Raw genomic sequence first — 13,396 nt, forward strand, 5'->3', positions numbered from 1 at the left:
AAACAAGAGGTGGTTCAACATGTTGGATTTACAGCTTGAACTGACAAATCTCTCAGCTTCTCATGCTCGCACAAGTATGCTGTACATTATGTTTATGTGTCCCAGACTTCTGTGGGAGGATCAGAAACACCACCTGCCTCGCTTCCCTGACGTCCAACATCTCTCGCTCTCAGATGAAATTTGCTTGCCTAATGCAGCAGCCCCAGAATAGCATCCTGGGGTCATTTTGGCTGTCCCCTTCTCCAAACTTGAGCCTCCCTCCTTAGCACTCGACCCATCCATCTCCTTATTGAGTGCCAGAGGAAGGAGGTGGGGGCAGCAAAGGCGTGGACCATGTTCTGCCACGGTGGACGGCCTCGCCTCTGAGCTCATTCTTTGGCCAATAGGGAGGCCGAGCGGATCGAGTATCACTATAACAGAAGGACATAATCAGCGCGGTAAGTTTGCAGAACCTTACAGCCTGTCTTGGCCAGCGGGAGCTCGTTTCTTTCAGCTTTTCTGAGGTAAGGAAGTAAGGGGAGTGAATGAGAGTGTGAATGGTAGCGAGGAAGCTCAGGTTTAGGCCTAATGTCCCCCAAACATCACCCAGCCTCAGGACAGTTGAGTCCACATGTGCTAAAATCACTGCCATGAGTAGCAGAGGCTGCTGCTGAGGGCAGGTGTGAGAAGGAAACAATTAATAGTGGATCTCGGAGTAAAAAAGGCCTCCCTCTTCTGTGTTTGAACCCTGTTAATGAAGTCCAGTGTTTGACGGTGCTGAGTGCCTGAAACCTTGGTAAACAACTTGTGTTTAGTGCCTTTCTGTATCTGTGAGCACCCAAAAGAAGCTCAGCCTTTGGATTACTTTTTAGCAAGTTTGTAATCTATCTAAAATCCTCAGCTGATGTTTCAGACATTTGAAAGTTCTCTAGGTTCTCACCAGACAAGCAGCTGGACTTTGTTGTTGTTCCTGTTGCTGTTTGGTTTGAGTCCAGTGACCCAGTGGGGGTTCATGCCTTTGGGATTTACAGTTGGCTTAAAGCCTCTGAAGCAGCTTTCCGCTTCAGGAGACAGAAGGTGACACTAACGAGTTATATAACACCACGAGAACTGCGGCGACTAATCCCGTTGTTGTTTTTGGTATTTGACCTCAGATCTTTTCTGGATTGCAGGTTTTCTCTTATTTACGTTACATTTTGGTGAAGCTGTGAAAGGGCGTGGCATGTTCTCAAACTGAACCTCACATAGCTTGAGGATAAACAGTTTATCATCTCGAACAGGAGCCGAGGGGCTCACGAGTGGATGTAAAGGAATCGTCATTTTGTCATTACACCGAGCTTGGAATTTATGACATTTGGGAATTAGACCTTCAAGGCGGCCTTCCTGGGTTTATTTTAATTCTTGAGCAAAGTTCCCCCAGGTGATAGGGATCCTCAGAAGGATGATTGAAGGAACCATGTGAGAGGAGAGCCTGATAAGGAAATGAAGGTGGAATGATGGGTTGTGGTCCAGGAGAAGGAACCCAATCTTTAACAGTGGGTGCACTGAAACTGGATCTGTGGGACCTGTGCAGCTGTCTCTTGGAAATAGCTGTGATGTCGGACGCCTTCATGGTGGTCTCACGCTAGTGAGGCCAATGGGCAACTAATCCGAAATCTAATCACTGGGAAATTAAATCATGCATAAATCCAGGTCATGTGTGTTTATCATTGCAGGCTTTTGATTAGATCTTAGATCCAAACCGGGATTTTCCAGCAGGATCAGGATACTGTTGATGACTGTAGAGTGGCAGCATCCTTTATTCTTTGACACATGGTGATGGAAAAGATTTAAGTTTCTTTAAGGTTTCTTTTTTTCACCCGACAGCAGCCCAACATCTATCCTCTGAGCAGCTGGAAAAAAGACTATTTGCATAAATCTATGTTTGGCTTCCTTCTCACTTATCATGAGAGAAGCAAATTCAGCCCTGAGGCTCAAATTTCAGTCGACAGTCTAATTATAAACTGAAGAAGATTTGGAAGCGACAGATCTTAGGAATGCCTTTAATGCAACATGCAAGATAAATTTTATTGACAATCATTTCTAAATAATTCTACTCAAAGATGTATACATTATTATTTTGTGGAGGTGTTGGAGAAAACTGTGCAGGCAGGCAGGGTGAGGTATGGTCTGGGTGGAGCCACTGAGACATATTTAAGACATCTGCAACTTAATCCTGAGTTATAAATACATGCAGGCTGGGCAGTCGCTTCTTACACACACTTAAAGTTTCTGTTTTCTCTTCTGATTTCAGGTTGCAAAGTCCACTGTCATCATGTCCGACACAGAGGAAGTGTAAGTCAACCCTCATTTTTATTCACAAATTCTAAGATTTTAATCTTCTAGCAGTAGATTGGCCAAAAAACGTTTGACTTAAGGCCTTTTTGTGAGCTAGAATCTTAAATTGCTGGACAACACTAATAAAGAAGATCCTGAGCTAAGATGATTTAGTCAAATAGCCGTTTTCACTGTAAACCACAAATTTTCATGTTTGATTTTGATGAGCTGCAACAATTCTAAGCATTCCTTTGTGTTCTGTCTTGCAGTGGGGTCGAGGGTAAGTAGCACCACCACTCCTGATTATATATCTAAAAAAATGATCCACTCCTAAAATTAGGTCCAGGTACAGTCGGGAGTTCCATGCTAAAGGCCCAGGATTACTTCTGAATCTTGTCTAACTGACTTTCCATCCCCTGTAGAGAGTTATTTGAACTGGACAAATTGCAGGTTTGGCTTGACTCCTCCAGATTCAAGTTGTGCAATAATGCTCTCTCTCCTTCAAGCAAATGACCACACCAGCACTGACAACAGGACAGTGCCTTTTATGCTTTGTGAGATTAAAATATAAACTTTTAGAAACATAAATCGCATAAAGCGGCGCAGTCCTGTTGGCAGAGAGTCCTGCAGCTCTGCATGACAATCTGCAAATGTGCAGTCCTCCTGAGCTGAACACACTTTGAAAACAACTTGGAAGTTTTGCTCCAATCAGCTCATGAGGACTGTTTTGTGTATGCTTAGCATGGATCCCCAGTGTACCCACATTTTGCTTTTGTATTCTGTCAAAAATGGGTACATATGGGATCTTTTGATAATGTTCTTCTGCTCCTCTCTTTCTCGGACGGACGTGAAGAATACGATGGTAAGACACAACCTCCAGACTCCGGATGATAAGTCTCACGTCACTGATACTAATTTGTTAGTCGTCCCTGAACAGGTTTTTGTGGCATGCTAGTTAACTCTAACATAACCTGAGATAAGTGAAGACACAGGTTGTAAACAAAGTTGGTTGGCGACAGGTTAGAATCTCTCTTTTGTCTTTGACTGCATCCAATTGCAGTGCAGGTATTTCCAGGAATCGATCACATTTCATCAATGAGTGACTGACCTTTTCTTTCCTGTAACTGCTTGCGGTCTCACCTGCTTTAGCATCATCCGGTGACAGTTCGTTTGAACTGCCTCACCACGAACCTCCTCATATCTCATATCTCACATCTCCTCCTTTCATCCACTGACCGCCTCCTCCCCTCTTCCATTTCTCCTGCTTCCATTAACCCTCTCACTGCCCTTCCTCTCCCCTTTTGACTCGCTGCATGTTGTGTAGCTGTAGAAGAGGAGGTAGTAGTGGAGGTAGAGGTGGCCCCTGAGGTGGCCCCTGAGGTGGCCCCTGAGCCAGAGCCAGAACCACAGCCAGAGCCAGAACCAGAACCAGTGGTAGAACCAGAACCAGAACCAGAACCTGAGCCTGAGCCTGAAGGTATGTGGCATGAAGGGGGGAAGAGGGTATTGGATCCTTTCCCAGGCGTCACATGCGCTCCGGCAGCTACAGCCAGTTAGTTCGATATAACTAACCCTGATGTGCAGCCCAGTCTCACTGCAAAATGAGCAGGAGCAATGCTGGTCCCCATGAGTGTCACAATAAAGGCTTTAAACATGTAATTATGTTCGTATACATGTAACTCCACAAGACATGATTGTTGAAAAGCCCCTAAAGTCTTTCAGTGAAAGTTGACATGACATTCAACCTCTTGAGTTTATTTATATTTGACTTTACTGTCATTTCTAGTTTATGTTCAATCACCCTTTGGTTATGGTAAAAGGTAAATGGTCTGCTTCTTATATAGCTCTATCTGAGCACTCAAAGCACTTTACACAACTTGCCTCTTCACCCATTCACACCCGCACTTTTTTCTATGCTCTTTCAATGTTTGCAAACTAAAAGCATTTGGTTAATTTTAGACAGACTTAGCCTTTTCCCAACTTCTTTTCCCACAAAAAATGTCCACAGTTATACACCCTGTATTGTAAACACACAACATGTTTGTATCCTGAACACTTAGCACTGAACATTTTGCTGTGAGATTGGTCTATACCTTCTCCATGTCTGCTAATGTTAAGCTAACACTACCTTTCTTTTACCTCCACATGAATTCAGAGAATGAGTTCATGAGTTCATGCAGAAGCTGAAAATGCTATGTTTGAACTACTATGGTCAGAAAGTGAAAACATGCTAATAAGCTCACTCCTTCAGCTATAGCTAATAGAGTTGTGCTAATACTTTAACTTTCCATTAGCTCTCCATTCTAAAAATGTTATCTTTGAGAAGCTGGGACATGTTTTTGGAGTTATCTTTCTAAACACCATTAAATTTGCATCTGCTTCTTTAGTAACAAATGATTTTACAGTTCTTGCTAGGTGGCTTTTCCACTAGCCTAGCTCACTGTATGCTAAAATATTACCACAAAATCATTTGAGAGTTGAAAAATCTAAGACAACCAATAGAAAAATAGAAAATAGATTTTTTTTTATTTCAACCCTGTGTTTACTACTGCACAACATGCAACCAATTACTCTCTTTGATAGGATTTAAAAATTGGATAAAATTGGTACCATACCTGCAGGATAGGCTACATCTGATTGCTCCCTGTGGGAAGACAACCCTTAGTGCTAATAGGAGGAAAAAAAGATTTTAAAAAATAGACTCATTTTTCATCTTCCTCTTAATCTTGTATTCTGCTCAATCATGTAACATGCAAAAAATATGCCAAAACATGCCAAAAATAAAACATGCTAATTTGTTTTAAAACTACGTACATATCCCTATATCTTCTCAGTCCAGCCTCTATGGTGAAAAGGGTGAATGCAGGGTAAGGTGTAGCTGAGACCTCGATAAAAACAAGGACTTGGTGCAGCCAATCATAAATGATCAATTAATATTTAAGGGATGTATTTATCTCAACCCCTTCAGTAGAAATATGAATAAGTTTGGATTTTTTGACAGCTTATTCCCTTCTATAACTTTAGTAAACAGTTTGTTTGTTTTCTTTTGTAATTTAAAGCTAACATGAAAAATATTACCGTATACATAAATGTGATTCAGTACAAATTGAACTACTGTTTTACCATCTTAGTTATCGAAGTAAAGGTAAAACTTTGCCCTTATAAGCAGCTGGCTTTCTTAATCAGTTGATTGTGGTAACCAGTTTCTTTATTTTTTTTAAACATGCTAAGCTTGAGTAGATCAGCTGTGTGCCTTAGTTAGACTCTGTACAGTTTGCAGCTCCCAGGCTTCCCGCTAATGCTGTTCTGTTCTGCTTTTTGTTTTGGATGCCTGCTGCATGCAGACCCCACTGAAGAGGAAGGTATGTAGATTTAAAAACTTCAATCTTAAATCTGTCATTCTGGTTTTGGGAAGGACTACAGTGTCCAGGTCTGACATCTGTACTCAGGGAACGCCTGCTGTCTGTCCAAATTTTACCTGTCTGTGTGAATCCAGGAGCGCTGGCCCTAATTGGCATCCAAATATGAAGGTGAAAAATTTGGAACCACTAGTGGAGAAGGAAGGGTGAATGAATATGAAATGCTAACACGTGCTTCACTGCACAGCAACCCCACACTCTTGCTATGCCACTTGTCATCTGCATGGCATGAAGCCGCCAGAATCTGGGTTCAGATAAATGAAGGAAACAGGGAAATGTTTTGCTTGGGGTCAAGCCAAAAACAAAAAAAGACATATTCTCTGTATCAGTGTGAAACCAAAGACCAACGTTAACAATTCAGGTTTACTTTAACTGCACACCTGTTTAAACTGTTTGCAATACATGTTTGCTCTTATTTGACTGTTGTTCTAACCCTAACTTAAAAAGTGAATAGCCTATCCTTTTAAACTGTCTAATCTGTCACCTTGATCCAAAGCCACACTGAGTAATGCTTGGGTTTAGTGAAATAATCTGTTTTCTTTCTAATCTGGTGAAATTCACTCATCCCCTCTTCACTTCTTAACCTGCAGAGGAGAAGCCAAAGTTCAAGTAAGTTCCTTCTTATGTAGTCTGACTTGAAATGATTCCTGTAGACATTTAAATCGGAGTTATTTGGGCAAAAAAGACAAAGAAAGGTTCCAATTAGTGTGCCAGTACACTCAAAACCCCCACGCTCTCTTGCAGGCCCACCGCCCCAAAAATCCCAGACGGTGAGAAAGTGGACTTTGATGTAAGTCCGCCTGCAGTGTAGAAGAGATTTTGTTCATTTCCGGGTGTTTCTTTGCACAGCTGAATACTGCTTCTGTTGATCCGCCCCACAGGACATCCAGAAGAAACGTCAGAACAAGGATCTGATTGAGCTGCAGGCCCTGATCGATGCTCACTTTGAGCACAGGAAGAAGGAGGAGGAGGAGCTGATCGCCCTCAAGGAGAGGATTGTAAGTATTTAGCTAATGGGTAGTTTTATCTGTTCATATTTCCATGGAACTGGAAAATTGCAAAAAGCCTTCCACAATAATTCATCCACACAGGAAATACTTCCTGCCTTTTGCAGTTGGTGACTGGCTCTCATTTCTGGCCAAGGAATGGCTTCTAAAGGCTGAGCTCTGCTGGCTCTGCATGTCTTCTCAATGTGATTCATTTTATTAAATAAAATTTGGCTCACAGACAAGCTGATAATGACACAAATCAAATGGAGAAAAGACAAAACATCAACAATAAAAACACTAAAAAATATCATGGGAACAATAAAAAACTATATTTTTAATTTTTACATTTTTGTAATTAAAAAAATCTTTCAATTATCTTAGTAGAGATACAAAGCAAAAACAAGGACACTCACTGTGTGGTGTGTGAGTTATCTTTGTTTTCTAACCCAACGTTTGCTCCTGTCCCACAGGAGAAGCGTCGTGCCGAGAGGGCCGAGCAGCAGAGGGTCCGCGCTGAGAAGGAAAAGGAGCGCCAGGCCAGACGTGAGGTGTGTTATTTTCAAACTATGAAAATGTGACTGCTATATGAATATATGGAGCAAAGACAAAATGTCTTGGTGCAGATATATAAATATAACCTTTTAAAATGTTCCCTTGAAAAGAACGAACGTAGTTGGAGTTTCTTGTGACTTCCATTTGTAGGCAGCAAAGTATTTAAAGCCAGTTTTTCCAGGTTCAGGATGAATAAGTGCAGCTAATGTTAGTCCTGGGACCCGATGTTGTAAGTACTCTGTTCAAATTGGTGGTTACCAGGGACGATCAGAGAGCGGGTGGTGGATGCAGAGGTCTCACTCTGAGGTATTTTTTGTCAAATCAGGAGGAGAGGCGGATCAGAGAGGAGGCTGATGCCAAGAAGAAGGCAGATGATGATGCCAAGAAGAAGTCAGCTCTGTCCAGCATGGGCTCCCAGTACAGCAGTCACCTGCAGAGAGTCAGTATACATGCAGACAGACACACACGTGTCTATGGGATCAGCTGTTGACCTGCATCTGTCCAAACAGGCTGACCAGAAGAGAGGAGGAAAGAAAGAGACTGAGAGGGAGAAGAAGAAGAAGATCCTGGCCGCCAGGCGCAAGCAGCTGAACATCGACCATCTGAACGAGGATAAGCTGAAGTACGACTCGGCTGTGAAACTAAAACTATAACCTTAGACTTTTACGCCTGTGTAAAATAGTTTGAACGTCTTAGAAATGTCCTAGAAAATGGTGAAAAACCTCAACAAAGTAAAGACAAGGAACTGAATGTGCCAGAAGCAAAATCCACCTGTCAGAAGAACTGCTTGGTTTATTTGTGTTCTTGTGTTTGCTGCAGGGAAAAGATCAAAGAGCTGCATGACTGGATGACCCAGCTGGAGTCTGAGAAGTTCGACCACACGGAGAGACTGAAGAGGCAGAAGTACGAGGTGAGACGGCGTCCTCGTGAGCGCCCACGATGGCGTCTCTGACTGAGAACTTCTCAGCCAATTTCATGCATTTAGACAAGAACAATAAGACGGGTTTGAGAGAGGTCAGTGGGATGAGAAAAGCATAATATTTTACATTTCTTTCATTTGAATTATTTAATACTTATTTAAATACCATAAAACTATTTTCCTGCTTTTCTTTGATTTCAGTTTAAAATGTGTTATTTCATTTTCTGGGTTTTCCCTTTTATATGAGACAAAAAGTTATCTTTCCATATATTTTATCACATTTTTTTGGTTTATTCCCATAATTAGTTGATGAGTTTATCCTGACATTAATCTAAACATGTTTTGAACTGAATGCTAAAATATGATTATGTTTTTAAAAAATTTAAGGTTTTTAGGACATTTTACATTGAAAATATTTCATTACAATTTCATAAAAACCAGAAGGTGGGATTTCTTTCACTACTAGTTTGTTCTTATTTACTTGATTCTCTTGATTTTTTTATAGTTCACTAAATCCAAAGATTTGTGGGACACCTAATATTTTTTATGACTTAAGAAATCATATATGTAAGTAATCATTTATGCAACAAATTATATTATCAATTATTGTATATAATGAATTATTAATTTTTTACATACAATAATTAATCATTGGTTACATGCAAATTAATAATTAGTATATAATAAACATTCAGCTACAGAGGACACAAATTTGCTTTTGTTGAACTTTTATCTACTTGATTGTTGTTAAACATTATGTTTATTTACAGACTTTTACTTTACCTCAAATTATCTTGATTAAATTAAATTTGACCATTTAATAATATAGATAAATAGTCATAAATAGTCTAAAGTTAAGAGCACAAATGACTCGGTGCTTCAGACGTGCCAGGTTTGTTGTAGTTTGGTTTTGGTTGATGAGGTTGGCATCCCAAGGTCACCTCGGGATTTGAACCCTCGATATACTCTTGATTTCCTCCAGGTTACTACCCTGCGTAAGAGAATCGAGGAGCTCAGTAAATTGTAAGTAGTGCAGCTGAGCAGCAGTCATGCCGGCTCCCTGCATGTTAGCACGGGGAAAGTCAGAGCAGAGCGCCCCCGCTGGCTGACATAGGAAACAACACACCACCTGATTAAAAAGCGAGAAAGACAAAAGAGGACGGAGGAGTTTGTTTCCAAAAGGTGACACGTGCTCATGGGATTCCAGGAACCTCTTATGAATAAGAGTGGGGGTTTTAACTTTTTGCCAGGATTGTTTTTTTTAAAACAAGGATCTCAGAGAACCAGTCTTAAAATGACTGGAACTGATTTTATATTCAGTGAGTTTAAATGTGGACAGAGGTCCTGCCTGCATATACTTTAAAAAATGGGCTTACCTGTATATAATATCTATATATAAATCTATTTATAGCCTCTATATTAGCACAAGAGCTCTCTGTTTATATTATTGTAACTACTACATGACTATGCTACTGTACTGTTTGACCTGTTTTGCAGGTGACAACTGCAAAGAAAAATAAGATATTTTACTGAGAAAAATAAAGAAAAAGGTAGGGGTGGTAGATGTCGTTTAGACGCTTGGCAAGAGTCTTTATAGGCCCAAGAAGCGCCTCTATACCAAGTTTGGTTGTTCAACTCCAGATCGTGTAGAAGTATTTGTGCATTATAGTAAAATATACATCTAATGTCATGCATTTAATGTTAAATGGATGCATTGCAGAGAACTGCAACCGCACTTTTAAATTAGTAAAACTCCAATATTTGTCGTAAGCCACAGTTGCTTGTACGTTGGTGAAACAAAGAGAAACTGGATGAACACGGTGCCAGTTTTGGACTCAAACTCTCTGTTTGCAAGCAGATGAATAATCTGAAGTGTCTGTAAAGGTGGTGCTGAGTGACTGTGATGCTCAGTTTTACATCACACAGCCTCAGCTATGTGTTTGAGCGAGCATAAAGGTAAGTCAGGGTTTGGTGAGGTTTCACAGCTGAGCTAAAGGGGAATTAAATGTTTGTGCTCCTTTGTGGGAAACCACAGCAGACGTGCTTAATTTGGTGACATCACAGGACAGAAGAAACTCTGGGTAACAAAAAGATTCTTATGCACGGCGCTGCCTTGGTTTCCCATGATGCTTTGGCCCGCAGCTTTCAGCCCACTGAGCCCGTTCAGCTGAAGGAGTCGTTCTCCGAGGTAAAGGTATCCTGCTGCAAGTTAAAGCTGCTGCTGTGTCATTTCCAGGTTCTCACGTACAGGATTCGCATTGATGAGTTGCAGAAGCAGTGAGTATTGTCATTGCTGACTTCGCCAGCACCCAATAATCCCCCCCAAAGTATAACTTAATTTAATTCCACATGATAACGTGATAATGTGATAACTCTCCCCTCGGAAAGACATAACTGTCATCACACTGAGACAGTTCATGTTGGTTTAAGGCTGAAAACTAATAGGGACAGAGTACATCAAGCTATGAAACACTAGACACCCTGCAGGGAAATTTTAGTGTCTAAGAGAGCAGCCTTTTATTGTGTGTGCAGGAATAACAGCTGAGTTATCACAGTGCATTATTTGTTTTCCGTGTCAATTTAGACCAGGGGTAGGCAACTCCAGGCCTCGAGTGCTGGTGTCCTGCAGGTTTTAGATCCCACCCTGGGTTAACACACCTGAATCAAATGATTAGTTCATTGCCAGACCTCTGGAGAACCTCAAGAAATGCTGAGGAGTCATTTAGCCCTTTAAATCAGCTGTGGTGGATCATGGACACATCTAAAACCTCCAGGACACCGGCACTCGAGGCCTGGAGTTGCCTACCCCTGATTTAGACCCTTCAGTGATAACACCCTAGCCTTGACCCTAACCATTTAATTTATCATTAACATTATAAAATGACATGAAAAGGTCTTAGAAAATCAAGCATGCATCTTATGATGAATTTTAGATAGAAGACTACTAGTTTTATCCCTCAAACAGTAATAATCATACAGTAAACACAAGAACACCTCAGTAACATGCCACAGATGGTTCAGTTCCAATCCCGGTCCAGACACAGGCCAAAAACATCTCAGCTGTCATGTTGTTTGGACTCTGTTGGTCAGCCAGACTAATGAGCACAAGTACTTAATGCAGAGGTGTTTAATAGAAGGGTGCAGCTGCATCATCACGCTTCTACCCTGAACATTAAGTACTCACCCTAAGACATCAAACATGACACATGAAACCTTTCACGATATGTCAGTTGCATTCGCTTTCTTTCTGGCAGCAGGTGGGCGGAGCTTTGGTGCTTACATACTGAGCTGCGTGCCTACGTTGACCATATTTGGGAAATATGCTCTTTATTAAGTATAGAAAAAAAAACTGTCTGGACGTTTCGAGCAGTCTAAGGCCTGAGCTTCTCACAGACTCACAGGTCTTAATTAGAGCAAACACGACTGTAACGGTGCATACACGATCGAAAATAAAGGGGATGGATTTGAGGTAGTGCCTTTGGATTAATTAAGCCCATGCAGGTAAGTACAGCATGAGTTGTGCATGCGAGCTGAATTTCCTGGGTTGTTTTTTCTGCTTCCAAAATCCCACTCAAAACATACACTAAACAGACCCTAAACAATTTATGAGGATTTTCATGTTTTTTTTCTGAATTAAGATATTTTTCATATCTCAAAAAGATAATTTTAATATTTTCAGTTACTTTTTTGAATGATTGCTGCACAAAATTTTAACAAAAATCTAAATCTGTACGGTTGGATAAAAACACACCCATCCGTTTCTTTAACTGAGAAGAGATTTTTATTTTAAGCAGCCAGTTTCCTCAAGAGATTTTGGACAAACATGCTTGCAGCTAGTGAAATGCTCTCAGCTTCATATGTGATGATGCAAAACATGTTTTTGCACTCTCCTCGTGCTTGACTTCTACAAAGGAGTCTTTGAGCTGTTCACTGCTGTTCTCTGAAGTTTGAGTTTGAGTATAAATTTGCAAATCAGCATCGACGGCATCGCACAATGTGAGAACAGCTCAAAGTTCTGAAATATGTCCAATTTCTTTGCGTTTCGCATTACAGCAGCAAGAAGGGAGCCGCCCGCCGCAGAAAGTAGATCAACTCGGCCCGCCAGTGCTCAGAAACCAAACCAGGATAATCTCGGACACATGCCTGATGAAGCAATGCACGCTGTGGCAAAGGTCTTAGCTCAGAAGAAGCCTGTAATGCTGAGGTTTACCCTGCAGCCAACCAACCACACTATGAAACATGCAACCAGGAGCCTTTAGCTGCTCTTCAGTAGGAATAAAAACCATTAAACTTTGTTGCCGTCACGCTTCCTCACCCTCGACTGTTTGGTTCTCAGTATTTTTGTAAATAAAGTGTGACACTTCAAGCCATGTCTGTAGATCTGTTGTTCTTTAGTAAATCAATAAAGTTCAGTATTTTTAGATGTGTAATTTTAAAGTCGTTTCTTCAACACTGTTAAATGACCCGGCAGGAAACAGAGGCCCTGCTTTTATCAGAGTCTCCAAATATTTTAGGTTTTGCAAGTGATCAGTATGCACATTATCATTTGTAACTGAGGGAGGGAAACCAGTTTATATATAATACTACTTATATAAAAAAAAATCTTATTTTTAATCTAAGATAGGAGCTTATGAAAGCATATTAAATGTTGAATTTAATGCAAGGAACATTCCGTTATTTACCGCAGTCAATCTGTCCAGCTACTCTGGAGGAGGCTGTAAATGTTGTGACATGAGTCTGATATGAGTCAATGAGTCAGTGAAGCTCACTTCTGTCCAATGACAGTGCTGCTGAGGGGAGTTGTTGAGGATTTCCTCTACTTTTCTGTCGGTAACCGCTGCTATTTAGCCTCTGTTAGCTGCTGTTAGCTGCTGTTAGCTGCAGCCCGGACATCAGTTCAGGAGATGAGGCTTGAGGTAAGACAGAAGAGGATAACATCTTATTCAGAGGCCTGTCACACTGTCTCTTTCCTTTGCTTTTCCGCTTCTTTGATGACAATGAAACACGGGTATGATGCTTCATATCATGAGGCTGAAGGTGCAGCTATAAAATAATATTTGACTCCAGGATTCAAAATCCCCACAGGTTCTTGTCTCCTCTGCCTTTGGTTTTCTACATATGTGTCTGAAATCTAGTCAGATACATAAAGCATGATAAGATGGAACGGCGATGTCCAGCTCGGCCACTGACATGGCAACATGGCAGCTTTCACAAACAGGTGC

At 41.0% G+C, this 13,396-nt stretch overlaps 1 protein-coding gene across 10 annotated transcripts; it reads left to right on the plus strand.

Annotated features, from left to right (window-relative positions):
- The first annotated feature begins 369 nt into the window (after positions 1 to 369).
- Positions 370 to 12,544, plus strand: LOC113025109 (troponin T, fast skeletal muscle isoforms-like). Of its 10 annotated transcripts, XM_026172532.1 has the most exons (16): positions 444 to 503; positions 2,273 to 2,313; positions 2,565 to 2,575; positions 3,149 to 3,157; positions 3,620 to 3,675; positions 3,706 to 3,772; positions 5,640 to 5,657; positions 6,305 to 6,323; positions 6,459 to 6,504; positions 6,596 to 6,712; positions 7,174 to 7,251; positions 7,581 to 7,694; positions 7,765 to 7,877; positions 8,075 to 8,165; positions 9,157 to 9,197; positions 12,228 to 12,544. In XM_026172532.1, exons 2-16 carry the CDS (start codon positions 2,294 to 2,296, stop codon positions 12,259 to 12,261), a joined length of 834 nt encoding a protein of 277 aa, XP_026028317.1. In that variant the 5' UTR covers positions 444 to 503; positions 2,273 to 2,293; the 3' UTR covers positions 12,262 to 12,544. The 10 variants fall into 10 exon arrangements, with proteins under 10 accessions (XP_026028312.1, XP_026028317.1, XP_026028310.1 ...); XM_026172527.1 differs by lacking the exon at positions 444 to 503 and adding an exon at positions 370 to 437 and having other exon boundaries at positions 3,620 to 3,772; XM_026172525.1 differs by having other exon boundaries at positions 3,620 to 3,772.
- Positions 12,545 to 13,396: the final 852 nt, after the last annotated feature.

The sequence above is a fragment of the Astatotilapia calliptera genome, chromosome 7 (genome assembly GCF_900246225.1).
Source record: "Astatotilapia calliptera chromosome 7, fAstCal1.2, whole genome shotgun sequence".
Taxonomy (NCBI): domain Eukaryota; kingdom Metazoa; phylum Chordata; class Actinopteri; order Cichliformes; family Cichlidae; genus Astatotilapia; species Astatotilapia calliptera.